The sequence below is a fragment of the Anolis sagrei genome, chromosome 3, assembly GCF_037176765.1.
Source record: "Anolis sagrei isolate rAnoSag1 chromosome 3, rAnoSag1.mat, whole genome shotgun sequence".
Classification (NCBI taxonomy): Eukaryota; Metazoa; Chordata; class Lepidosauria; order Squamata; family Dactyloidae; genus Anolis; species Anolis sagrei.
The window spans coordinates 148,913,935-148,940,873 of record NC_090023.1 but is presented as its reverse complement, the minus strand read 5'-3'; the positions used below and the strand labels follow the sequence as shown (position 1 = coordinate 148,940,873).

Genomic DNA, 26,939 nt, shown 5'->3' with positions numbered 1-26,939 from the left:
TTAAGAAGATATCACCAACAAAACAACAGAAGACTAAACACTATACTTACTGACCATCTGGCTCACAAAGCCATATATATACTGGAACTGTGAAAATAGGAACACTCTATAATATACACATAAATAGAATCAAAGGACCAGATGGTACCTGAAGAACATCCAGCCTGAATCTGTGAGTAAAAGATTACAGCCTGTGTATACTAAAAGTGATGATGAGGCCTCTGAGTTGCCAAAACTCCATTTCTGGGCTGAGTTTTGGCAACATTTCTTAATGCAATTAGAGCGGAGGGTGGGTTTTGGCCCACTGCATCTTCTCTTCAAGATAATTTGATCTGACAGCCATTTTTTAACAAAGTTAAATGAATAGAAATAATCAGAACTGATCCTGGCTCTACATCTGAGATCGTTTGTAATATCTGGAACAGCTTCCCAATTTTAATGCTTGCATCATAAAAGAATGTCTGTAATTCGTGGACATACTGTATGGTCATATGGCAAGATCTGCAGTGTCAAGAACAGACTGTGTGCATGGATGGGCTCTCGCAAGCATCGGGATGGTAAAAACCTTCAACTTAGGGGAAGACAACTTTATTCACAACAGATTTGTGCCCTTCTACACAGCCTGAAATGCAACAGGAATTGGCATTTAAAATGTCAATTCCTGTCACATTTTGTCACCAGACTGAGGGCCAACCTGGGCATGCAATTGGCACAGATGGGCAGAGAATCCCCCCTATCCACAGCTCCATCATGTCATTTCCCAGCAACACTGAGCTCAGCAAGTCTTGTGCCTTGGTAAGGGGGCCTTTTCTGTAATTTCTGGGGGGAAATGAGGGACGGGGGATTTGAGGGTGGCACTGTCATCCCACCTCCCTGAACTGCCTGAGCCTGGAGGGCACGGGATAGATTTCGTGATGCTTCCTGGGATTGCGGATGGTCCTGGAAGATCCAGAGCTTTGCAAGTATTGTTTTTAACCTAGACTAAACCTGGTAAGGTAAAGATAAAAGTTTTCCCCTGACATTAAGTCCAGTTGTGTCCGACTCCCAGAAATTACAACTTGTCCAACAGTTGACAGCCAGATTAATAGCTGGGGCAACTTACAGGGGGTGGTCAACCCCTCTGTTTAAGGAGCTACATTGGCTGCCGTTCATTTTCCGGTCCCAATTCAAGGTATAGGTTCTGACCTATAAAGCCCTAAATGGTTTGGGACCTGCCTACTGTCATGATTGTATCTCTCTCCATGAACCAGCCCGAACTCTTCAATCTTCAGGGGAGGCCCTCCTTTCGCCCTTGCCAGTTTCTCAGACTCGCCTTGTGGGTACAAGGGAGAGAGCCTTCTCCTCTGTGGCCCCTCGACTCTGGAACTCATTGCCTGGAGAGATTAGGAAAGCCCCTGCCTTAGAAACCTTTAAAAAGAATCTCAAGACCTGACTCTGCTGTTGCGTTTTTGGAGAGTAGTCACATAATCTTAAGCTATTGCTCCCCTCAACATTCTTGTCCTAGGAGTACACCCCCCCCCCCCGTCTCTTTACGAGTTCTCACTTACAAATAATTCTGCTCCTTTATCTCACCTTGAGTTTTTAAATCACTTTATGTACATGCGGCCTGCTCACTGTTATTACTGCTGTTTGGTTTACTGCTTTTTTTAAAAAAATGTATTTTGTTTATTATATTCATATGTTTTGTACTTTACTGCAATGTTGTTTATTTTATTGTAACTTATATCCTATTTTATTGTATTTTGTTGTTTGGGCTTGGCCTCATGTAAGCTGCCCCGAGTCCCCATTGGGGGAGATGGTGGCGGGGTATAACTAAAGATTATTATTATTATTATTATTATTATTGCTGCCCATCTCCATTTCTAAGCCAAAGAGCTGGCGTTGTCCATAGACATCTCCAAGATCATGTGGCCGGCATGACTGCAAGGAGCACCATTACCTTCCCATTGGAGCAGTACTTATTGATCTACTCACATTTGCATGTATTCAAACTGCTAGGTTGGTCGAAGCTGGAGCTAACAGTGGGAGCTCACCCCGCTCCCCGGATTGAAACCTGAGACTTTTTGATCAGCAAGTTCAGCAGATCAGCCCTTTAACCCATTGGACCACCAGGGGCTCCTCAGCCTGGACAAACAGCTTTATTCCAGGTTAGAACGCATTAGCCTGGAGTGTCATTTGATGCCCCAGGCTAATGTGACTCCTATGCTACATTCTGTGGCAGTGTTGTTGTTCATTCGTTCAGTCGTCTCCGACTCTTCGTGACCTCATGGACCAGCCCACGCCAGAGCTCCCTGTCGGCCGTTACCACCCTCAGCTCCCTCAAGGTCAGTCCAGTCACTTCAAGGATGCCATCCATCCATCTTGCCCTTGGTCGGCCCCTCTTCCTTTTGCCTTCCACTTTCCCCAGCATAATTGTCTTCTCTGTGGCAGTGTAGATGGGGCCTTATAAAATGTTTCACCAATGATATAAAAATATGGACAATAATGTTCAAAAAGAAGGGACATTTTTTCACATGTGTTGGACTTGCCATAAGGCATATGAGTATTGGATAGCAGTTAAAGAAACAATCCAAAGGATTTCAAAACAGAATATACCATTTTCACCCGAGATATTTTGGTTGTGACTGGTAAATGTAAGATTTTTCAAAATGTGAATCACTAGCCTGCATAGTATATGTGAGACATTGAAAATAAAGTATTATTCCATCTGTGATTGAATGGCTAAGGTTTTTAGCCTAGAACAAATAGACAAAATGGACAAAGTGGCTTGACTTCTTGTCAAAATAACTGGAATCTTTGAAGAATGGAAGAGTAAAGTCAGAATAATTTTGTCCCAGCCATTTCTGATGTTACTTTGGTGCTTCTCAATCTATTTAATGAGTCCCAAACATAGCCCTCTACAGTCCTTTAAACTAGGGGACAGCCCGGGTGAACACAAAATAGAGTGGGTAACTGGCCCTTTACATATCCTGAACTACAACTCCCATAGCTCCTCAGTGGTGACTATTGGGAAGAGCAAGACACATCTAGGGAATCGTATATTCCCACACATGCACAGAGATCCTTTACTGTGTGTACAGCCACAGTAAAATGCAATGGAAAGATTTATGGTGAAGGAATAATAATAATAATAATAATAATAATAATAATACTTTATTTATACCCCGCCACCATCTCCCCAAGGCACTCGGAGCGGCTTACATGAGGCCAAGCCCAACAACACATCAATAAAAACAACAAGCAATAAGCAAATAAACAATACAATTAATATAACGCATATATAGACAAAACACATAGAATTTAAAAACCTATGGCCGGACCAAATGTAGTAGTTAAAACTTTAAAAATAAATGCTGGACATGAACAGAGGTAGGATGTATCTAGTAGGAGGGTTTTAAACGAGAAGTAGGGGGAGCAACCCAATGGGTAATTAAAGTGCTTTTGCAGGGGATTGTGTCCTTTATTCAGGGAAGGCACACTGGAACAGCCATGTTTTTAGGCTACTCCTAAAGACTGCCAATGTGGAGGTTTGTCTGATATCCTTGGGGAGTGAGTTCCAGAGTTGGGGGGCCACCATAGAGAAGGCCCTCTCCCTCATCCCCACCAATTGCGCCTGTGAAGGAGGTGGGAGCGAGAGCAGGGCCTCTCCAGGTGATTGAAGGGATCGTGTGGGTTCGTACACAGAAATGCAGTCACGCAGATAGGCGGGTCCCAAACCATTCAGGGCTTTGTAGGTAAGAACCTGCACCTTGAATTGAGATCAGAAAATGAACGGCAGCCAATGGAGCTCCTTAAACCTGGGGGTTGGCCGCTCCCTGTAAGTCGCTCCAGTTAGTAACCTGGCTGCCGTCCGCTGGACCAACTGAAATTTCCAAACCGTCTTCAAGGGCAGCCCCATGTAGAGTGCATTACAGTAATCCAATCTGGAGGTGACTAAGGCGTGGACCACCCTGGCCAAATCCGACTTCACAAGGTACGGTTGCAGCTGGCACATGAGTGTTAGTTGTGCGAAGGCCCTCCCAGCCACTGCCGATTCCTGGGCTTCAAGCGTTAGTGATGAGTCTAGGAGGACACCCAAGCTGCAGACCTGTGATGTCAGGGGGAGTGCAACCCCATCAAGCACAGGTTGCCACCCTATACCCCGATCTGGCTTACGATCGACCAGGAGGACCTCTGTCTTGTCAGGATTTATCCTCACAAGGTTTTGACAGAGATTGCACACACACCTAAGAACTCTTCCTGGCCATATCTTTTATGTGTATTGTAAGGATAGGAAACAAAATGCAAGGTGGGATGAAAAGATAGAAAAATGGGATTCTGTCTTCTTCTTCGATTCATAGGTCAGCAGTTTGTGCATATACCTTGCCAGCACTTTTCTGGGAAGAAAGGGAATTGCCTCTTTATAAGCCTCCATGAGTAGCAATGTGCCATTTAAATAGGTCATAGCACCTTAATAGTAAAATATCCATTATTCAAAACCAGAAGTAGAATTCTAGTTTTCTTCAGATCCTGTTTTGGCAATCTATGTGGTTGTGAGGGGTCCTAGAATCAGAAGACTTTCTCTGCCTCTAGTAATGTGAGTAGACCCATGGCCATTAGCAAAGGGCTATGAAAGATACATAATCCAAGACTCCAGGAGGGTTGCTTTCTGACCACAGCTGACCCTGACTGCCGCACATGTCTTCCACCAGCTCTCCAAACTGTATGTACTGTGAAAGGGCTGACAGGGCTGGCCTCTGACCTGAGGATCGGTTAGGTACATGAGGCCCTTGGGTGCCTGACTGCAAGCTGTGCAACACCGATAACGCTCACTGACTTGAGCCTCTACAGCCTAGTTGCTGAACTGCCAAGGCCACTGGTTTCAGGTCACATCAGGGAATAGTTTTAGTAGCAGATGTAAAGATTCTCCCTTTGAGTGGGTATCATGCAAGGTCAGTTAGCAAATCCTGCTCTAAAAATAGATGCCAGTTTCAAAGTTGGTAAGATTTCCTTTGTCGTCCCTGTCACACGCCGAAGATCCATGCTACCTACAGCTCCTGCATAAGCTCCCAGGTAAGCCAAGCCGGTCGAATGCTGGGCCGCCTTTTCCCTCTTTGCTTTTAAAATGCTAGAACAGAGAAACGGGGGACAGAGCTGGGACTCTCCTTGCCCTTTCCAAGCAGCTGAAAAGAAGTTTTGGGCAGAGGATAGATACCGATCTTAATTCGCTGGGGAACAAAATGAGATCATTTAGCATTCCAAAACATAATACTTTATTGCACTCTATTCCATTAGTTCAGCCTTTGAATACTCTTTGTTCAGTTTATTGCTAAATGAAAACTGTTTTGATTCTTAAACAAACTGAAGTTTAAGAACCGTTATATTTGAATACTTTTCCCCGCTTTCCAGCTTCTCCCCTCTTCTAATTCTTTCAATAATTCTTTGCTTGCATCTAATTCTACTTCTGTGAGAGATGTCTTGTGTCCTAAGGGCTTTTTCCTGGCAACTGAGGCCCCTTCCACGCCGATGAATAAAATCCTACATTATCTGCTTTGAACTGGGATATATGGCAGTATGGACTCAGATATTCCAGTTCAAAGCAGATATTGTGGGTTATTCTGCTTTGATATTCTGGGTTATATGGCTGTGTGGAAGGGCCTTCAGCAAAACATGTTTCATACAACCTGCCCCTCTGACAACCAATCAATACAAAGCACAGGTTGAGTATCCCATATCCAAATAGCTTGAGACCTGGGGCCCTTCACAGCCCTATATCCCAGAATATCAAGGCAGAAAATCTCACAATATCTGCTTTGAACTAGGTTATCTGAGTCCATACTCAGATAATGTGAAAGTGTTGGTGTCTAATATATGTAATTTCTTTATGCTTGTGGGTAAACAGTATTTCTTGTTGTTTCTTTGTCAGTGTTGATGCAGAGATTGTCTGGTTTGCCTACACTGGAACAGGCAACATATAATTGTCCTTCTTTAGGGGTCCTTTTCAAATCTATGATGCTATATCTGACATATACACGTGTGTGTGTGTGTGTGTGAATCATATCTATCTATCTATATCTGTGGCTGGATGGCTCTTTGTCAGGAGGCAGGCATGTAGCCGGGGGGCGGGGAGGGGCTTGAGGGGTTTCAGCCCTGAAATTCTCATGGTGGTCCACGAGAAGGCCTTACTGGTGCATTATTTTAACTGTTATCATGATCTGATCACCATACTCAATATATCCCATATGCATGGGGGTATTGGGGTAACAATACAAAATACTTGCTAGGGTAGACCCTCCTTCACTCAGACTCCTCCCCCCCCAAATCAAACGCAGCCCCTCCCGAATCAAAATCCTGGCTACGGGCCTGTCAGGAGGGCTTTGATTATGTTTTCTAGCTCTGGTGAAGGGAGTTGGAATGGATGGCCTTAAGGAAGCATTTCTCAACCTGGGGGTCAGGACCACTGGGAGATTGCGAGGGAGTGTCAGAGGGGCCACCAAAGATAATCAGAAAACACAGTATTTTCTGTTGGTCATGGGGGTTCTGTGCAGGATGTTTGGCCCAATTCTATCATTAGTGGGGTTCATAATGCTCTTTGATTGTAAGTGAACTATAAATTCCAGTAACTACAACTCCCAAATATCTATTGTCCCTAAACTCTGTCTGTGTTCATATTTGGGCATATGGAGTATTCGTGCCAAGTTTGGTCTAAATCCTTCATTGTTTGAGTCCACAGTGCTCTCTAGATTTAGGTGAACTACAACTCCAAAACTTAAGTTCTTGGGATGGTGATTGTTGTCTGTTTGTGCACGTTTCTGTTTTTGTTTTTAATGTTGATGCGGTCAATAGACTATTCAATAAACTTTGCTGTTGGTCATGGGTGTCCTGTGTGCCAAGTTTAGTACAATTCCATTGTTGGTGGAGTTCAGAATGCTCTTTGATTGTAAGTATAAATCCCAAAAACTACAACTCCCAAATGACAAAATCATTTTTTTTAGTGATGGTTACTCCTTTGGTTAGTAGGTGTCTTGTGGCCAAATTTGGAGGCAATTCGTCCAGCAGATTTTGAGTTATGATGTTAATCAAAATGAACAGAGCATTTAGATAGATAGATAGATAGATAGATAGATAGATAGATAGATAGATAGGTTTTAAAAAATAATGTGATGCATGAAGCACTTCTTTTGTACATGGGACTCTCAGAAAGCAAAGAAGTCACAATCTCAGCTACCCTTATATAAGCGTTTTTGGATTTGGGAGCATTCTGGATTTCCAGATAAGGGTTGCTCAACCTGTACAATCCTTTTAAAATGCTGGCCTGAAATACTATACCAGTGAGTGTAAGCATAATCGGAGAGTGCTTTAAAAGTGACTACATGTGTACTCATGGCAGTCAGTTGAAAGCTAACACTACACAAGACCAAAACATTCACAATCTTAAAAAAAGATGACTACTCAAGGGTTCACAAGATTATATTAACATTTCTTGGGAACGTTTTTGGGGCCACATTCTAATGAACAATCCTACTTAACTAAGGAGTGGGTCCAGAAGGTTTCCAAATGATGTATTTTCGGTCGTAGGTCTTCCTTTCATCTCCAGCTCAGTATGGACATCCAATTGTATGTGTGATTTGTAAATAATTGTTTTCTGTGCTTCCTCATTTTGATTATTAAGCTTGTGCAGTTACATCATTTATTTATTTAATATTTTTGTAAAGAGCCCCAAGTGCTTCCCTGAGGTCCTAGTAAATGTCAGATTCACAGAGAGGGACAGGAAGGCTCCTTGGGTGGTTGCTAGGATTTACAAAACAACATGTGGTGAGTAACAAGACTAATGTTTTAAGGTCTCTACAACACAAGTGCCATTTGGGGGTGGGGGTGGCATTTGCATCTGCTCCTCTCTCTCTCTCCAGTTGTGTGTCCGCTGATTATTTCATCTGCTTTTAAAAACTGAGTAACAGGGCTGGTCTGATTTGTTTGTTTGTTTATAGGCAATGGTAGAGCTGTCCCTACAACTAGACAGAGTGAGGTGTTAACCCTGAGGCAACAGATTTTGGGTATCATAAAAGAGCACCAAACTATTAATAATGTAAATTAGAATAATAGAATCGTAGAGTTGGAAGAGACCTCATGGGCCATCCAGTCCAACCCCCTACCAAGAAGCAGGAAAATTGCATTCAAACACCCCCAACAGATGGCCATCCAGCCTCTGTTTAAAAGCCTCCAAAGAAGGAGTCTCCACCACACTCCAGAGCAGAGGGTTCCACTGCTGAACAGCTCTCACAGTCAGGAAGTTCTTCCTAATGTTCAGATGGAATCTCCTTTCTTGTAGTTTGAAGCCATTGTACTGCATCCCAGATGCGGTACAGAACAATATAGTTTTGAAGAGACCGATAAAAACTATAGGTTAAAGATACAAAGTGAAATTTTTTGAAGTTTAACCTGTCAAGAAATGTGCCTGTATATTTAAGTACATGAAGTTGTGAGTAAAACAAACATGTTATTTTAAACAAGTCTCCTTGAATATTTGTCTGCTGAGAGCATCAAATAGAGATATTTACATGCCCAGTGATCATCCATTACCCAATAAACTAAAGAAACACTTCCAAAACTCTGCTTCCAAAACTCTGCTCTGATCCTAAAAGGCCATAATCCATATCCCAATAGTCTACCCATCCTTACTTACTTACTTAGGCGATCCCTCGTTGGCCGAGTAGGATAGTCTTCCAGGATCAGTATACTGGTGGGTCCGTAGGTGACTGTGGAGCCCTATTCTTGATCTGCATCTTCTCCTGCAGTGAGGGCATTGGTTTCCAGGTGCAAGGCAGTCTCGATCGGGGTTGACTTGACACACCTTCTTCTTGGCATGTTGGTCTCTTTCACCTTCCATTCGTGCTTCTTCAAATTCTACAGCACTGCTGGTCATAGCTGATTTCCAGCTGGAGTGCCCAAGAGCCAGGGCTTTTACCCATCCACCCATATGTCCTGAATAACTTTTCTCATCCCATCCTCATAGCCAAAGCTTTCAGCAATGGAAAATAAAAACTTGGGGTTCATCTATGCTATAGAACGAATCTACTTTAATTGCCTTGGTTCCGAGCTATGGAGGCTGTAGTTTTACGAGGTCTTACACCTTCTCTGCCAAAGAATGTTGATGCCTAAGCACTGCTGGTCACAGCTGATCGCCAGCTGTGAGCCAGGGCTTTTACCCATCCACCCATATGTCCTGAATCACTTTTCTCATCCCATCCTCATAGCCAAAGCTTTCAGCAATGGAAAAGAAAAACTTGGGGTTCATCTATGCTATAGAATGAATCCACTTTTAACTGCCGTGGTTCTGTGCTATGGAGGCTGTAGTTTTACAAGGTCTTGCAATTTCTCTGCCAAAGAATATTGACACCTCACCAAACTACAAATCCCAGGGTTGCATAGCAATGAACTATAGCAATTAAATTAGAGAAGACATTCTTCAAAGAGGAGCTTCCAATGCAGGTCCTGAAGCAGCTTCCCCTTTTGCTCTGGCTCAGCACTAAGATTACCATATTACACAAATCTAATGTGCAGCATAATTTAGTGATGGTGATTTAGCCAAAATAGGTGAGCATTAGATTTGAGTAAATACAGCATGTTGTTTCTTTGGCAAAGCTTGGTTGTCAGTGAGCCAGTCGGTTTGAGGATAGCTGAAAATCAGTACAAGATTTTCTCTCTTGGCTCCTCTTCCCTTCCAGCATTCCAGATCGCTGTCAGAATGTTTGTTAGTGCAGCAACATATTGTCTCCGTTATTAAATTACTATTTTTGGCCTGATGGTTCTGCCATAACATAAAAGCCTAATCTTCCTACTTTATCATTTCAAATTTGTCGCGCTCTTGTCTTGTTGGACAAACACAAAAAGTCCACTTGTCTTTTTGATAACATTTTAAACCTAGTACAAAACACCCTCCTTTGTTCTTCTGGGAATCTGATAAGCTCAGTAAAGTTGTATGATTGGTTGCAAGGATCAGATACAGTTTTGCCCATCTTGGCTTTTAATTGTCTAGAAATACGATAAAAAGAGGTATATTATTTTAGCCTTCTTGGAATATTTACATGGTGTGTTATTTTGTCCTGTGACATTACTATTTTTTTCCTAATTGTCTGCCTTTAGTTCCCATTCATTTTTCAACTTTTGCCCTCTGTTTATTGCCTGGAATCATATACTGTCTAAAAGGCCTTTAAACAATTAGGCACTAATGGCAATTTGGACAATTTAAATAATTGTCCTTCCCTGGCAGATGAATCATCTGGAACTGGATGCTATACATATTCTACTAGGCTTTTCTCTGTTTACTTTGAGCTGCCTAATAAGCACCAGGGTCATTATTTTAACAGTCTTTGGAATTTGTAGTTCTAAGGACCAGCAATTCCATTGGCAGAGTGTTGAACTCCAAATTTTGTTGAACTGCAATGCACATCAGTCCTAGCCAGTATTTTATTTCTTTCATATCAAAAGCATTGCATAAATTATATAAAACCAACAAAAATAGAAGGAGCGCAGGTGCCTAAATATCTTTTGACCAAAAACGGGCAACAGCAATGGCATTGTCTGTAGCCTCCAACAATTCTTCCTCTGTACATGAGGCAGGGCATAGTGGACAAGCATACAGATGCAGAGTTGTCTGTTCTGTTCCACAGTCACACAAGGTGTGGGATTCTTTTAGGTAGTGCCATTTTGCCAGATTGTCTTTTGATCTGTCCACTCCACTTCTGAGTCTGTTCAGGGACTTCCAAGCTGCCCATCCTTGGTTTGCCTGGAGGAAGACCCTTGTGGGTGAACATCCAGTTGGGGTTTCCTGGTTTAGCTGCCCAGAGGGATACTCTTGCTGTTGCTGGGGGGACGCCAAAAGGAATGGTAGTTCTCATAAAGCTTTTCCTTGAGTTGAGTCTACTGAGAGGAGGCTGGTAGCCATGTAGTGGGTGACTTTCACAGTGTTCAACCTTATTTCTCTCACATTTAGCAACAACTTCCCATCGCACATCAGGGGGAGCAATTCCAGCTAGCTTGTAGAGTTTATTAACAGGTATAGATGTGCCGTCGCGCCTGGGGGCTATAGCTCTTAGTGAAAGAGGCATGGACGTGACATCTTTCCCCAGGGGATTGCTTCTTGCCCTCCTTTAGGAAACTGGAACTCTCAAAGACCCAAAACTGTGCATAACTCAAAATAGGTTTTATTGTTCACAAAGAGTTATCTCTTTAAAGCAATAAACTGGAAGTTTCAGAGGGTTGAAGGAAAATATACATTACAGTTAGTCCTGGGTCCAAGGAGTTTGCAGCTGAGAAGCTTTTCCAAGTTTCCTCTTTCCTCAATGGATGTAAATGCCAGAGCAATCCACAACCCCAGACCTGATGGCCTATGTTTGAAGACTCAGGGTCTTCCACTGGTGCCAAAAGAACTGGTCTGAAGGCGCTTGAGACTTCCCAACGTCGTTCAGGTTGGTCTGAACATGAAGCATAAGTCTCAAGGGTAAAAAACCTCAGAATTGGTGCTGAGAGGTAATTTAATCAGGGGCTTTTAGAGCCAAGTCTCTTACTCACGGCCATCTGGCAGTATGAAAAAGGGAAGCACTCCCCTCCTCCAGGAAGAGGTGGAGCTAAACAATTGAGCTAAAAAAGCAATTCAACTGGTGCAAACAACACTGATTGACAGTTATAAATAACCAATCAATCCAACTATACATAAGCAGGGTAAAAAGGCAGGATTAAGCATGATACAACAGTTTAAATCTTGCAACTAACAGTTCTACACATAGGTGGCGCCACTCATGTCGTCACAGTAGATTTAAGACATCCTGTGATTATTCTGCATCTTTCATTCAATGCTATGTTCACCTGCTTTGCATGGGCAGACCTATGCCAAACAGGGCAGGCATACTCGGCAGCTGAGTAAGACAAGGCTCCAGTATATCCAGTAGTGAGGAATCATAGGAGCTGTAATCCAGCACAACATTCGCATCCCTGGATCATAATATACCTTCTAAAAATTTTAAAAAATAGAAATCCCATCCTCTCATCCCTTCATCAACAATATTCTTGTTTGGAAAATCCTGACTCCTGGCTTCAGCTGAATCTAGATTCAGAACCTAAAGCCCCTGCCTTTTCCTGGGAAACCCTGTGTAGTCCTTCCCTGCTGGAATGCCAGTCACATTCTTTCTTGCCAGAATTCTACTAGGCACATTTTACAGTAGAAGAACAGAAAGTATTAAGACTTCAAGTAGGTATGCTTATTATTAATTTTATCGGAGTGGCAGCCTTGTCACAGCTCACTTTATTATATTTAGGATAAAAGTACAAGAACCTACACACCTTAAAGTCCTCATCAGGCAGGGCTGTTTTTGGTGGCATACACTGGTTCAGCCCTAGTTGAGCCACAGAGCTTGCCGGCTCCCATCTTATGGTACATGTGTACTTCCAGCAGGACTCCATGGGTCATCTAGAGCAGAGCTGGTATATGCCACGGCAATACAGGAGGCTTCCCATATTGCACAGAAAGCAATGGGGGGGGGGGTGACTTGATCGATACTTTCCCCATGGGATCAGCTTCCTGCCAATCCGGGCAATGGAGGTGTTTGTGTATGGGGGGGTGGGTTCCTCATGCTCTCCCTGACTACGGTCGCCGGATTTGCTACAACACATGACGATTCCAGTGGCCCATGTGAAAATGTTATTAGCCAGTTTAACTGACTTGCCTTGGACATTCTGTGAACAAACCGCTACTGCTGACCACTGGAATCTTCTGGCAAATCCATTCTTTAAGTAGGAAGGTTCTCTTGACTCCTGGCCAGAAAGTTATTTTAAGTTTCAGGTGCGGAGAGAAAAATCAGTCTCACTCAACCCAGGCCCAGTTGTTTTGAAGGATTGTTCTTGTATCTTGGCAAAGAAATCACTCATGACATAGAGCTTTTCTTCCTGCCCCACTCCAACAAAACTCATTAAAATATAATTCAGATTTATTTTTAGTTAATTGGCAAAGCTCTTGTGGATTTTGGCAAATGCAATGCCATGACTATTCCACAGCCACAAGCGCTGTCATATTTTTCTTTAAAGGACACAATAAAGGAACTCTAGCATCGCTTCATCCTCTTCAACATGAATAATAATAAAAATGATTGGACGCCCACCTTTAGTATTTTACTACCATTTCCTTTCACCCACTATTAGTTTTTAAATTCAGAATTCATATCTGAATTGGATAAGGCAATTTTTAAAATATTTCTTTAACTAAGTTAAAATCGGTGTCAATTCTCTAAAGCTAAATAAGTTGGGCACTATTTATGGATGTTTAACCATTGTTAGGAAAGTCTATTCTCCAGACAATCCTCTACCCTTAAAACTTCCCCAGTTGGGGGTAATTCACACTCAGGTGAATGCAGCTCCATCATAGTGTGGACCTAGACCATATTTATGGTTTAAATACTTTTTGAATTATTGATATGATATTAATTTCATATTTTGGCTGAGGGCTTTTTACATGGGGCTAAATTTGGCGGCATGCACCAATTTAGCCCTGGTCACCCACCTAGCCTGCCAGCTCCCAGCACATGACATCGGAGCAGCTCCATGGGTAAAGGAGGGTGGAGCTGGTGCATGCCACCGCCCCATGGCAACACAGGAGGGGAATGCATGGGTGGAAGCCACGTGTACCACATGCGCTCATGCTTCCCACATCTGATCACCCTAGCTGGAGCCAGGCAATGCGGGACGTGGGGCGGCAGGTTCCCCACGACCCTCTATGAAGCGGAGCACCTCTGGTGGCCCTCTGATGAGGTTGTTAGAGTTAGGTAAACCACACCCCTACTATTACACTCCTTCCTCTATACCCCTCCCCTCCCTCGATATGCTATATTCTTCTATATTCGATTATTTTTCTATATTCTTTTCTATCCTATACTATATCTATATTGTATACTTTACCTATTCATTCAGTGTTTTTATTGTAACAAAAAATAAACTTTTCAATATATATATGAGAGGTAGGTAAACCATTATTAAAATGTTTGCATGGATCTGAACAAGCATTCATTGCCATTGTAGTCTGGAGTAGGAAAGATACAGGCATAAACAAGAAATATAACAATCTTTGTGAGGTTAGATTGCACTGGGAACTTCTTCATTTTCTGGCGTCTCAGCTCATTATTCTGATTTTGTCTTGATCATTCAGATGGTCCACTGATCAAAGAGCTCCTACATTGTTTTATCTCTCTGAAACGATAGCAGTGACAGTTGGGATGTATAGAGGGCCTTTAATCTGCTTCTAGGTTTAGCCACAGTGGCAGCATGCACCAGCTCTACCCTCCTTCACCCACGGAGCTGCTCTGACGTCATGTGATGGGAGCTGGCGGAGGGCTCAGTGGGTGACCAGGGCTAAATTGGTGCATGCCACCAAATTTAGCCCCATGTGAAGAGGTCATCAGAAATACCAGAAAAACCCTCAGCAAAAATATGAAATGGATCCCATACTAATAATTCAAAAAGTATTTAAACCATAAATGTGGTCTAGGCCCACACTATAATGAAGCTGCATTCACCTGAATGTGAATTACCTCCAGTTGGGGAAGTGGCTCTGTGTCTACTTCTTCATTCCCCCCAAGACCAGGGTAATGGCAGTTGGAATGAATGGAAGGCTTTTAATCCGCTTCTGGGCCAAGGAATGGTAGGACTTTGCCCACCTTATCTTCGTCTGAGGCAAGGGCAATGGCAATTGGGTCAGAGGGAGGGCTTTTTTATTAGTGGCATAGAATGTTTAAAGGTCTAAACCACTGTTTCTCAACCTGGGAATCGGGACCCCTGAGGGGATCACAAGGGGGTGTCAAAGGGGTCGCCAAAGGCCATCAGAAAACACAGTATTTTCTGTATTGTCAAAGGCTTTCATGGCCGGAATCACTGGGTTGTTGTAGGTTTTTTCGGGCTATATGGCCCGAAAAAACCTACAACGCCTATGGCAAGCATCCTCACTACCTCTGAGGATGCTTGCCATAGATGCAGGCGAAACGTCAGGAGAGAATGCCTCTAGAACATGGCCATATGGCCTGAAAAAACCTACAACAACCCAGTATTTTCTGTTGGGCATTGGGATTCTGTGTGGAAAGTTTGACCCAATTCTATCATTTGTGGGGTTCAGGATGCTCTTTGATTGGAGGTGAACTATAAATCCCAGCAACTGCAACTCCCAAATGTCAAGGTCTATTTTTCCTAAACTCCACAAATTTTCACATTTTGGGCATATTGAGTATTCGTGCCAAGTTTGGTCCAGATCTATCAATATTTGAGTCCACAGTGCTCTCTGGATGTAGGTGAACTACAACTCCAAAACTCATGATCAATGCCCACCAAATCCTTCCAGTATTTTCTGTTAGTCATGGGAGTTCTGAGTGCCAAGTTTGGTTCAATTCCATTGTTGGTGGAGTTCAGAATGCTCTTTGGTTGTAAGTGAACTATAAATCCCAGCAACTACAGCTCCCAAATGACAAAATCAATCCCCTCCCAACCCCACCAGTATTCAGATTTGGGCGTATCAGGTATTTGTGCCAAATTTGGCACAATGAATGAAAATACATCCTGCATATCTTATATTTACATTACAATTCATAACAGTATGAAAATAATTTTATGGTTGGGGGTCACCACAACATGGGGAACTGTACTAAGGGGGCGCGGCATTAAGAAGGTTGAGAACCACTGGTCTAAACCATAATTGACTTGTAGCCCGGGGTAAACAAATAGACAAAGGCTCATGAATGAAGATTTTCCAACTTTCCTATCCCCGCCCCAATTTCCCACAGGTTCCCAGGCCTCCTGAAAAACTCTCCAGAGAAATTAGAAGCCCTTCTTGTACCATGTGGGGTGGTAGGGGGAAGTCTGCTGGAGCAGCAAGAAACAGCCTCAAATTGTGTGAATTTCCAATTTGCTCATGTGAAAAATTCCATTGAGGCACCTGGATGATTTGCAGATTTTGAGCTGTATTACTACTCCACTCCACGTGTTTTCCTTAGAGAGGTTTTGAGAGTGGATTTCACACAGGCACTTATTAATAAATCAGGCTTTCAGAGGTGCTGGCCAGTGCAGTCAAGTAATTTAATAAGCCTGAGCATAAGGCACAGAATGGTGTCTGTATATTTTATGGATACTATTACATCTGTAATGCTCCGAGAATTAACTCTTCAGTGGCGCAGAATGTAGAGCGTTGTAATTTCATCTGTATCTGATTAACTCCTCCCTGGTTTCTGCCACTTCCTATTCCACCCCAAATCTTACAGGGCAACCATTCCCTAAACTCCGGCAGCAGGAGGGAAGTAGTGGAGCCAGAGTTTGCAGGGGTTAAGCACCGTGACTTTTTAATTAGCAAGAATTATGACAACCTTTGCCCTCCTCTTCAGTATACCTTGCTTGTGCTGAGCTGTACTGAAATCTGCATAGTAGTGCATGGGTTACTCTTCTTTAGAGCCAGCCCTCTTTCAATGCAAAGCATTTGGATGTGGCTTTCTCTTGACTGGATGATTACGATCAATTTGCTTTATAAACCACCTCTTCTTGGTGGAGATGGAAACTGATACAGCAGGCTTGGAGATCAGAATCAAAAGATATTGAGGGTGTGGCAATGGGAAGTTTGATGGTGAGCACTTGCACTTCAGAATTTACCACCACACTAGGTAGTAGTTGCCACTGTGGAGCTCAGTAAGCACCCATTACAGATAAACTACAATCCTTAGGAAATTCCACAATATGTCTCCCACACTCTGAACACACACAAATACTTACTCACTTACTTACTTACTTACTTACTTACTTAGGCGATCCCTCGTTGGCCAAGTAGGATAGTCTTCCAGGATCAGGATTCTGGTGGGTCCGTAGGTAACTGTGGAGCCCTATTCTTGATCTGCATCTTCTCCCTCAGTGAGGGCATTGGTTTCCAGGTGGAAGGCGGTCTCAGTTGGGGTTGGCTTGATGCGCCTTCCTATTGGCACATTTCTCTCTTTCACCCTCCATTCACGCATCTTCAAATTCTACAGCACTGCTGGTCACAGCTGACCTCCAGCTGGAGCGCTTAAGGGCCAGGGCTTCCCAGTTCTCAGTGTCTATGCCAAAGTTTTTAAGGTTGGCTTTGAGCCCATCTTTAAATCTCTTTTCCTGCCCACCAACATTCCGTTTTCCATTCTTGAGTTCGGAGTAGAGCAACTGCTTTGGGAGATGGTGGTCCGGCATCCGGACAACGTGGCCAGTCCAGCGGAGTTGATGACAGAGGACCATCACTTCAATGCTGGTGGTCTTTGCTTCTTCCAGCACGCTGATGTTTGTCCGCCTGTCTTCGCAAGAGATTTGCAGGATTTTCCGGAGGCTGTGCTGATGGAATCGTTCCAGGAGTTGCATGTGACTTCTGTAGACAGTCCACGTTTCACAGGCATATAGCAGAGTTGGGAGCACAATAGTTTTATAAACAAGCACCTTGGTATCCCTACGGATGTCCCGGTCCTCAAACACTCTCTGCTTCATTCAGAAAAATGCTGCACTTGCAGCATTTACACAATAACGAATAAAGCACACAAATAATAACGGATAAAGCACACAAATAACACATTTTAATTCCCAAGCATATCTGTTGGAAGCACTATGTAAAATCCTGGTTTGTTCATTCTTGTTATTCTCCTACTGTTCTACATTTGGTACTCAGTTTTCAGTTTTGATTAAAAGAGCCATTCCTAATATTTTTTTGGCAGGGTTGAACTTATGATCAAACCGAGCTAGATATTGTGGTTTGCCTGTGTATGACACACCAACTTGTGGCAAGGAAGCATGGAGCAATTGGAAGAATTCTGGAGGCTTCAACTCCACTCTGATCACATATTTTGCAATAAGATGTACAGGGTTGCCTTGACTTAAGAGTTTAATTCATTCAATGACTGAGCTCTAAACTCAAAATTTTCTTTTTCCCCATTGAAATGCTATTAATCCATTCAGAAAAGTATCAATATCTGCTAATTGAAGCAACTCTCTATGCATCTGATTAAGCTGAGTTAGTTTATTTTGTATGATTTTTATTCCTGGTATTTATGTCTGGCTTCATGAAGAGAGGGAGCGGGAGAGAGAGAGTGTCTGCATTGCTCCATGTGAATGTGTATAAATACACATTCACATGGAACAATAAAAAAGAAAGATCAACGTTATAATGGTAGAAGCACAAATTTGTGGCAATGAAGCACAAAATGAAGAGGCAAAAGCATCATTTTCTTTCTACTGTTCTCATTCCAGCACTCCCCTTCCTCTCTCTCCCTCTCCCTCCCTCTCTTCATTTTATTTTATTTTATTTCGGGTACTTCTACCCCACCCTTCTCAACCCCCTAAGGGGGACTCAGGGCGGCTTTCAACCGGCATGCGTTTGATGCCTACAATTCAACACAATAAAATACATAGTAATAATAATTATAAACAGTTAAAACATTACATTAATACAATAAAAAGCCAGCCTAGTGGCCATTGTTTCGCCAAGTCTGTAATTAATAAATTCATTCCGCTTATCATAGTCTGTTTCCGAAGCTTTAGTCATCATTGTCCTTGACAGTCTGCCAGATTACCCAAAGGCCTGGTCCCATATCCATGTTTTTAATTTCCTTCTGAAAGAAAGGAGAGATGATGATGATCTAATTTCCCCGGGGAGTGAATTCCACAGGCGGGGGGCCACCACCGAGAAGGCCCTGTCCCTCGTCCCCGCCAATCTCATCTGTGACAAGGGCAGGGCCGAGAGCAGGGCCCCTCCAGAAGATCTTAAATTCCTAGGTGGGACGTTCATGAAGCCAAACATGCCATAAATAAAAAAAACCATACAAAATAAATTAACCCAGCTTTTGCTGACTGTAGTCCACTTAATCAGATGCTTAGAAAGTTGCTTCAGTTGGCAGGTATTGATACTTTTTTGAACTGGGAAGAAGCAATCAGAGAAGGATTGGAAATGGGGAAAATATGGAAATATTTATCATGATCTTAAATTATGTTTATCAAACAAAGGTTGAACAAGAGCACAGATATCCTAGCATTGATTTGTACATTTTGGAGAAAAATCACAAAGGTGAAAAACCAGTTGAAGTAGATTGTTTTCTCTTATAATACGATATTTATTCTGTATCTCTGAAGGAAATTAGACTATACTTTCCCCCTTTCCGTTACTACTATCTGTCTCTGTGCTACATTTTGGCCTGTGAGTTAGGTATCGGTCTCTTTTCGGGGTTTCCTATGGTGTTTTCATGGATTGCTTCAAAGGCAAGCAAGATCTGCTTATGACAGTAATAGAAATGTCTGTGTATGGCAAAATGTTAATATTATTGTTGCTGTTCTTCTATTTATACTGTGTTAGGCACGCACATACCTACTTTAAATAGTTTCCTTCTCCCTATTAATCACCACAGCAAACATGTAAAGTAGGTTTATTTGAAGTCATTAGAGGCCATGGACACATAATTCATTCTATGACCAAGCAAAGATGTGAACTTGGATCTCCCCGTTTCAACGCTGGTGCTTTAAACAGGACTCTCTACTGGTTCTTTCATACTTAAAAAAAGTGTGAAGTTTGAAACATTATAGGAGGGAAAGGAGCAACGAATGTACCTAATTTGCATAATTAAAATAATGCATCATATGTAAATTCAATGTCCAGAGTTGAGGAAGGAGACTATGGCAACTCTAAACAAGTCCCCTGTTAGTCTGTTGCAGCAGCCAAAGCAACAGAATCCTGCAGTATCTGGAAGATTAAGAAATATTATTATGGCACACAATGTATCACAGGCTGCAGTCAACTCCCCCAGATGCACAAAGGGTCAACTCAGTTGGCAGATTATTACACAACAGCTTGACTGAAATGAGTGGGATCAGATGTAACTGAAATCCATAAAGCACAAATGGTGATAATGAATTGCCGTGACAGTGGCCAGTGGTAGTTGGATGGTAGTTAAGTGCTGATTAATAAATTCAGTGTGTAAAGTCATCAGGCTCTTTCTTACTAGGCAGCTGATGATAGATGACCTGCTAGGATGGGGGCGGAAGCAGAACAGACCAGCTGGAGAAGGCGTAAAGGTGTCCTAGGTGACCTTAGGTCCGCTGTTATCATTCAGCATATAGACAGGCTTGTAGCACAGTTGCTGCTGTTGCTGACAATATGTGGAAGGCTGGTGCTTTATACAAGCAACCAAGAACATTTCATAGAATCAAAGAGTTGGAAAAGACCTTGTGGGCCATCCAGTCCAACCCCCTGCCATGCAGGAAAAGCACTCATCTCCTATGTAGAGATTGGGCCACACTTCGTTGACATGGAGCATTTGAGCCTCTCCAGGACAAATGCACCAGGGGTACAATAATCAAAGCCCCTCTGATAGATGGTCATCCAGCCTCTGTTTAACCCCATCCAACACAGGCTGTAACCCTATGCCCTGTTTGGCCCTTCAACTGACCAGTAGAACCTCTGTCTTGTATGGATTCAGTTTCAATTTGTTAGCTCTCAACCAGTCCGACACAGCAGCCAAAACCCAGTTCAAGGTCTGGACAGCCTCCTTAGTGACAGGCAGGTGGGAAGGAGTGACAGATTTCGATGTCACCTGCATACAGATGACACCATACTCCGAAAATCTGGATGATCTCTTCCAGTGGCGTCATGTACATATTAAACAGCAATAAATAACAATAAACAATAAATAACAATAAACAATAAATAACCACACTCAACTGATAAATCCTGGATGCCACAGGAAAAAAGGTTGTCATCTTATTGCTGAATCATAATTATATATTCTTTAAAATATTAAATATTATATAAACAATATAAAATATAAATAGTATAAATCAAGTATGGAGCCAAACTAACATTTGTTTTGTAGTGAAAGATTAATAACACCAATTTCCCCAGAAATTTCTCCACCCCGTTCTTTTCTTGGAACTGAGGTATTTTGGAGAAGACTACGAAAATTACTCATCTGTTGTTGAGAAGTAGGCTTGGACAGGATGACACTGGAATGCTTCGTGGCTGGACAGCTTAAGCTTTGTAATGACAGAAAACAAGGCCAGCTGTGGGAGGAAGATGCGTCCTTGTCCTGCCTTGTCTACCTTGGAAAAGGGCAAACCGTTTTTTTACCTTTTGCAGCACTTCTCCTGCAATATTCTCTCAAAGGGAGATGCTTTTTGCCACAGTCAAAAATGATCGTGTGTGTTTCCTGCCTAAATGATAGGTCTGGGGGGGACGGGGACCTGTTTGATTAGGATGTTTCTAATCACCCTGTCCTTGTGCTTGTCATTTTGTTGCAGGGTTTTGGTCCTGTTTCTTCCCACATCCATTGAACACAGACTTTTGAGATCAGATGTCTTCGATGGCCCTGAAATCTGGGAAGATAAGTGCTTACGCAGCAGTCAAAGTAGACCCAGATGGAGATTATTGTACCCCTGGAGCATTTGACCTGGAGAGGCTCTTCTGGAAAGGCAGCCCCAAGTACACACATGTCAACGAAGTGTGGCCCAATCTCTACATAGGAGATGAGTAAGTTGTGCATGCTAGACTTGTGCAGTTAAGCTGAATTTTGATCCATTTCTGTTGGCCAGATTCTGGTAGACCCCCATATCTGTTTTGGCACACCTCCCAAAAACGGGCAATTAGCCGGATAGTGGTTTTCACTCTGCAGTTGAAAAATATGGGTAGATCCGGCCCACTGGTTGCAGTGGGGAACTTACAAGGCTCCCCTTTCCATTCCCAGGACCCTTTTCTTTTCTTTTTTTCCCTTCAAGAGAGCCTGGGTTTCAGTAATGAGGTTAAGGAAACATCCTTCCTGGGACACTTACCTTTTTTTCCTTCAAGGGAACCTGGTTTTCAGCAACTGGGGTAAGGAAGTAGGCACAGCTTGTATAAAACACGTCATGGTGTTCTTCCACTCCAATTGGCCCAACAGGCCGGGCTGTCCGGGAAACCCCATGCAAGGAGGAGCACATGGCAGCCTCTTTGCACACCAGATGGTCCAAAAAGTGGAGGGGGAGCTGCGTCCCATTATAGACAGGAAACCATGATGGCTCGGCCCTTGCTGTTATGGCCATCCGACCAAGCCAAAGAAGCTGGATTAGCCAAGGGAAAATGGCTAAAATGGATCCACGCACAATCCTAATGCATGCACATACATGTACACCACAGGACAAAATGCTTCATGTAGTCTGGTGGTCATTGTTCTCTTAAAAGCTGCATCACAATGAAGGTGTCTTCCTGACATCATATCCTTAGGCTATGCTATGTGTACACAATGAAGTAGGGTATAGATGAATCAGTAGGGCAAAAGATGAAAAACTGGAAAAGAAAGGAGGGAGTGAGAATACTGTGGTGAGCTTTCAAAATGGAAGTGTCCACCACATAATTTCTTCATTTGCTGCAATTCTAAATCTGCCTACTTATCATTGCCTTGAAATAGTTGAGAACACAGATCTTAGCTATTTGTTTTGAGATGGGAGCAACTGCCTAAGTGAGGGAAGAGGATGTTGCTTCGTGTATTTCTTCTCACATGCTTTTGTATCCCCTACCTAGTTGCTTGCCAGGTTCTCAACAAGGCTTCTGACAAGCAACTACGTATTGGATTCAAGAGCATGTGGGCAGAAATACATGGAGTAACATGCTCATCACTCCCCTGCTGTTATGTTATTCTTGTAAGTATATCTTCCCATAGACCTAGAGCTGTGTGTAGTCTGTCAAAACAGTGCTAAAGCACAAACAATGGTAACTGGCCAACATACATTTTGGTGCCTCAAATGTTAACCCTTTTTCCTGAGGATATGACCTGCTGATTCCAAAAATGGCACCAGTTGTCCCCTATCTGCTCTAGTATTTAAGATACAAAACACATGCCATATATCAGTCAACATCTGCTCGCCCATAGAAAATCATGATAGCCATATCTAAGGGTTCTTCCACACAGCCACAAAACTCAGAATATCAAGGCAGAAAATCCTACAATATCTGTTTTGAACTGGGTTATCTGAGTCCACAATGCCATATATCCCAGTTCAAAGTAGATATTGTGGGATTTTATTCAGCTGTGTGGAGGGAGGCGGGCAAGAAACTAGCACCGATGTGATTTTTTGAATCAGTGACCCAGATAATCTGTGGGGCAGGCCTACAAACCAACACACACACACACACACACACAATTCTTTTTAAAACAATGGGCTATGGAATCTATGCCAAATTCAACATTTCAGACGTCATGGGGTTTTTTGTATTTTATCTGATTTTTTTTTTTACAGTGGCATTGATATTCTTCCTCCCCTCTACATGTGCATGTGTATAGACACATATTTTAGATTGCATGCCTTTGGAAGATCATGTTGTTTTGGGCTGGGTTACGGTAATTTGTCATGCAAAATTGATAGTGCTATTAAACAAACAAACTTATGATGAGGTTTAATGTAGTTGGGCTTCTTGCAAGGAATGGCTTGCACTTCAAGGAAGTTGGCAGGAACATATTCTCTAAGAGTTGCACAAACCTGATCAGGAGGGCTTTGAACTGAGTTATCTGGGAGAGGGAGACAATATTATTAAAGGCAGAAGTTTAACAGGACAGAGTACTCCAACTGTTATAAAACAAACAGTACAATAATAAAAGGGGGGGGACCATAAATAAGCATCTGGGGAGGGGCACTCCATGGTCTCTGGTGTCTGTACTAATGTAGAGCATGGGTTATAAATAAGAAAAACTGGAACTCTTAATACAACAAAGCAAATATAATATGATTGGCATCATTGAAACCTGATGGGATGAACCTCATGATTGGAATGTATTACGACAGAGTAATAACCTTTTCCTGAAAAATAGACCAAACAAGGAAGGAGAAGGAGAATCATTGTGGATTAAGAATGTTTACACCTGTGAGGAGATCCATGATATACCATATTTCACTAATTTTAAGGATCCCCCAGTGGCGCAATGGGCTAAAACCCTGTGCCCGCAGGAATGCTGACTGAAAGGTTGGCGGTTCAAATCCGGGGAGCTGGGTGAGCTCCCGTCTGTGAACTTCAGCTTCTCATGCAGGGTCATGAAAGAATTCTCCCACAGGATGGTAAAACATCTGGGCATCCCCTGGGCAACATCCTTGCAGACAGTGATTCTTTCACACCAGAAGTGTCGTGCAGTTTCTCAAGTCGCTCCTAACACACACACACAAACAAATTTTAAGGCACATTTTTCCTGTTTAAGGGGTTCCAAAAATGGGGTGTGCCTTACAATCAATGGTGCCTTCAATTCACAATATTTTTCAAAAATATTTTTCCCACATGCTTTGCTCTGGAGTAGCATGGTAGTTCTGACAGGAAACCCACCTCCACCACGTTCTCGTGGTGATGCACTCTGCAAGTGTGTAACCACCATAACTGAGCAAGGTTGTATCTTTGGAACACTGACTTGACAGAGCTGCATTTCATTCACTGAAATACATTACTGCACCTCAAAATATCAAAAACCACAGTGAAACTGCATTCAAATGGAAAGTTATTGGATATGCAGAGGAACTTGGCAATAGAGTTGCAGGTCAACATTTTAACATTAGCGAGATAAATGTCTATTGTTGGAGAAATGCTCACAATTCCATATTTTCCTACAAAGTCTCAACCAAGTGTTTTACAGGACCCAAGAAAGGCAGATTTCCACAAGTGGATGAAAGTGTGATAAATTCTGTCCTGCAGGCACATGCAAAAGTGTTACCCCTCACAAGGCAATCAATGCAATTAAAAGCCATAGAAATGGCCAAGTCCCATGGAATATATGAAAATAATTTTAAAGGCAGTTAAGGCTGATGTGACAAAGTCATGTGTCGTCAACAGCTGGAAAAATAGTGCCATATGGAAACACCTTGGTTGTTTTATTTATTAAAATATTTATTATATCCTGGCAGTGACTGTTGCCAAGTTTCAGGGCATTAGCTGAAGTGTCAGGAAATCGCTGTGCTTCATGTGGAAGGGGTAATCTCAGAAGAGGAGAAAACCTGATTATTATTATTATTATTATTATTATTATTATTATTATTATGTGAGGTGGCTTTAAAATCTATTTCCCCATCTCTACCTGTTTCCAGCTAGTGCCATGGCTCTCACTTAGCACATTAGTCTTTGGATATATGTTCCTCTTGTATAACACTGATGTTCCAAGAGCCCAGAGAGTTCTGGCAAGAGAACCATTCGATGCATTGGCAGTAATATCACTAGGACTTGCCCTTGGTCTTTGGTCTTGGCCGTGATGCTGCTCAGCTGGTAAACCCTACTGCCTTTTGATTCACAGAATTGCCCAAGGCAGTATCATGCGTAAGCATAACAGACTTTTCAAAAATAACAACTGAGGTTACTGAAAAGACCCTCAAAGCTATATAAAACTATAGCTGCACACAAATGCATGTAACAAAGCCCCAATAAGAAGGAAGGAAGGAAGGAAGGAAGGAAGGAAGGAAGGAAGGAAGGAAGGAAGGAAGGAAGGAAGGAAGGAAAGTGGGCATGCAGGTGGGGAGGGGGCGGGCAGGCAGGAGGGTGGGTCAACTGGCTAGCAGGAAAGCAGGTTACCAGGAAACCAGTGGGCTAACTGGTGGGCTAGCTGGCAGCTAGGTAAGTTGGTAGGCAAGCAGGCTAGCTTGCAAGCAGGCTGGCTAACTTGCTTACATCTTTGGTTGTGGTTTTGAGCAGAGGAATGAGAGAAGACCCCATCTGCACTGCCATGTAATGCAGCTTGAAACTATGTAATATGGACAGTGTAAAAAAGGTTCATCGTGTCAGGAGCAACTTGAGAAACTGTAAGTTGCTTCTGGTGTGAGAAAATTGGCTGTCTGCAAGGACGTTGCCCAGGGGACGCCCAGATGATTTGATGTTTTTATCACCCTTGTGGGAGGCTTCTCTCATGTTCCCGTATGAGGAGCTGGAGAGGATAGAGGGAGCTCATCCGCCTCTCCCCGGATTTGAACCTGCGACCTGTCGGTCTTCAGTCCTGCCAGCACAGAGGTTTAACCCACTGCGTCACTGGGGGCTCCTGTAAAAAAGGTAAAGGTAAAGGTTTCCCCTGACATTAAGTCTAGTCGTGTCAGGCTCTGGAGGGTGGTGCTCATGTCCATTTCTAAGCCGAAGAGCCGGCATTGTCCGTAGACACCTCCAAGGTCATGCAGCCAGCATGACTGCACAGAACGTCGTTACCTTCCCGCAGAAGCAGTACTTATTGACCTACTCACATTTGCATGTTTTTGAACTGCTAAGTTGGCAGAAACTTGAACTAACAATGGGAGTTCACCCTGCTCCCATGGTTCGAACTGCCAACCTTTCAGTCTGCAAGTTCAGCAGCTCAGCGGTTTAATCCACTGCACCACCAGGGGGTCCCGTGAGCAGTGTAGACTCATATGATTAAGTGCAGCTAAACTGAATTACATGGCTGTGTAGATGGGACCACAGCAATCTCCTCCCTGTAGAGAGGGAAAGCTGTGTTTGTCAGAGATGCGTGTGAGCCAAAGTGGAGGAGGGATGGGCAACATGCCAAGCCTCTGCCTGAAAGCACAGCCTCCCCAAACTGCTGTAAATTTGAAAGAAACAGACCAAAAATGTGTGTGTTTGTATGGGGTGGGGGTCTTGTAACATTAATTTGCCTTGTGGTCTTTTGGAACAGGATTTCATTAAAGACATTGCCTGGAAAGGCTGAAAGCTTTGTGAGTGCTGTCAGACAGAGAATAAACAAAACTTCAGGTTCAACGGGATGCTCTCCCAGCCAAAGCCTTTTACCAGAGAGCTGCAAAAACATACAGTCAGGAATTGGAAACGTGTGTGGAAAAGTAGAAGTTTGGGAATCAAGATGAAGGACTCCTACTTTTTCAACTAATGTAATAACAAGGAGTCTTACCACAGCTCGGCAAGAAAAAAAAAGTTTTATGACTTAGGTTCTACATTTCAGTTCATT

At 42.9% G+C, this 26,939-nt stretch overlaps 1 protein-coding gene across 1 annotated transcript in view; it reads left to right on the top strand.

Moving 5' to 3' along the window:
• Positions 1–4,795: 4,795 nt before the first annotated feature.
• Positions 4,796–26,939, top strand: part of DUSP29 (dual specificity phosphatase 29) — a 30,678-nt gene continuing 8,534 nt past the window's right edge. The window contains exons 1-2 of the mRNA XM_060769127.2: positions 4,796–5,052; positions 21,295–21,523. Coding sequence (XP_060625110.2) covers positions 21,348–21,523 — 176 coding nt within the window. The 5' untranslated portion in view covers positions 4,796–5,052; positions 21,295–21,347. The remainder of the gene's footprint in view (positions 5,053–21,294; positions 21,524–26,939) is intronic.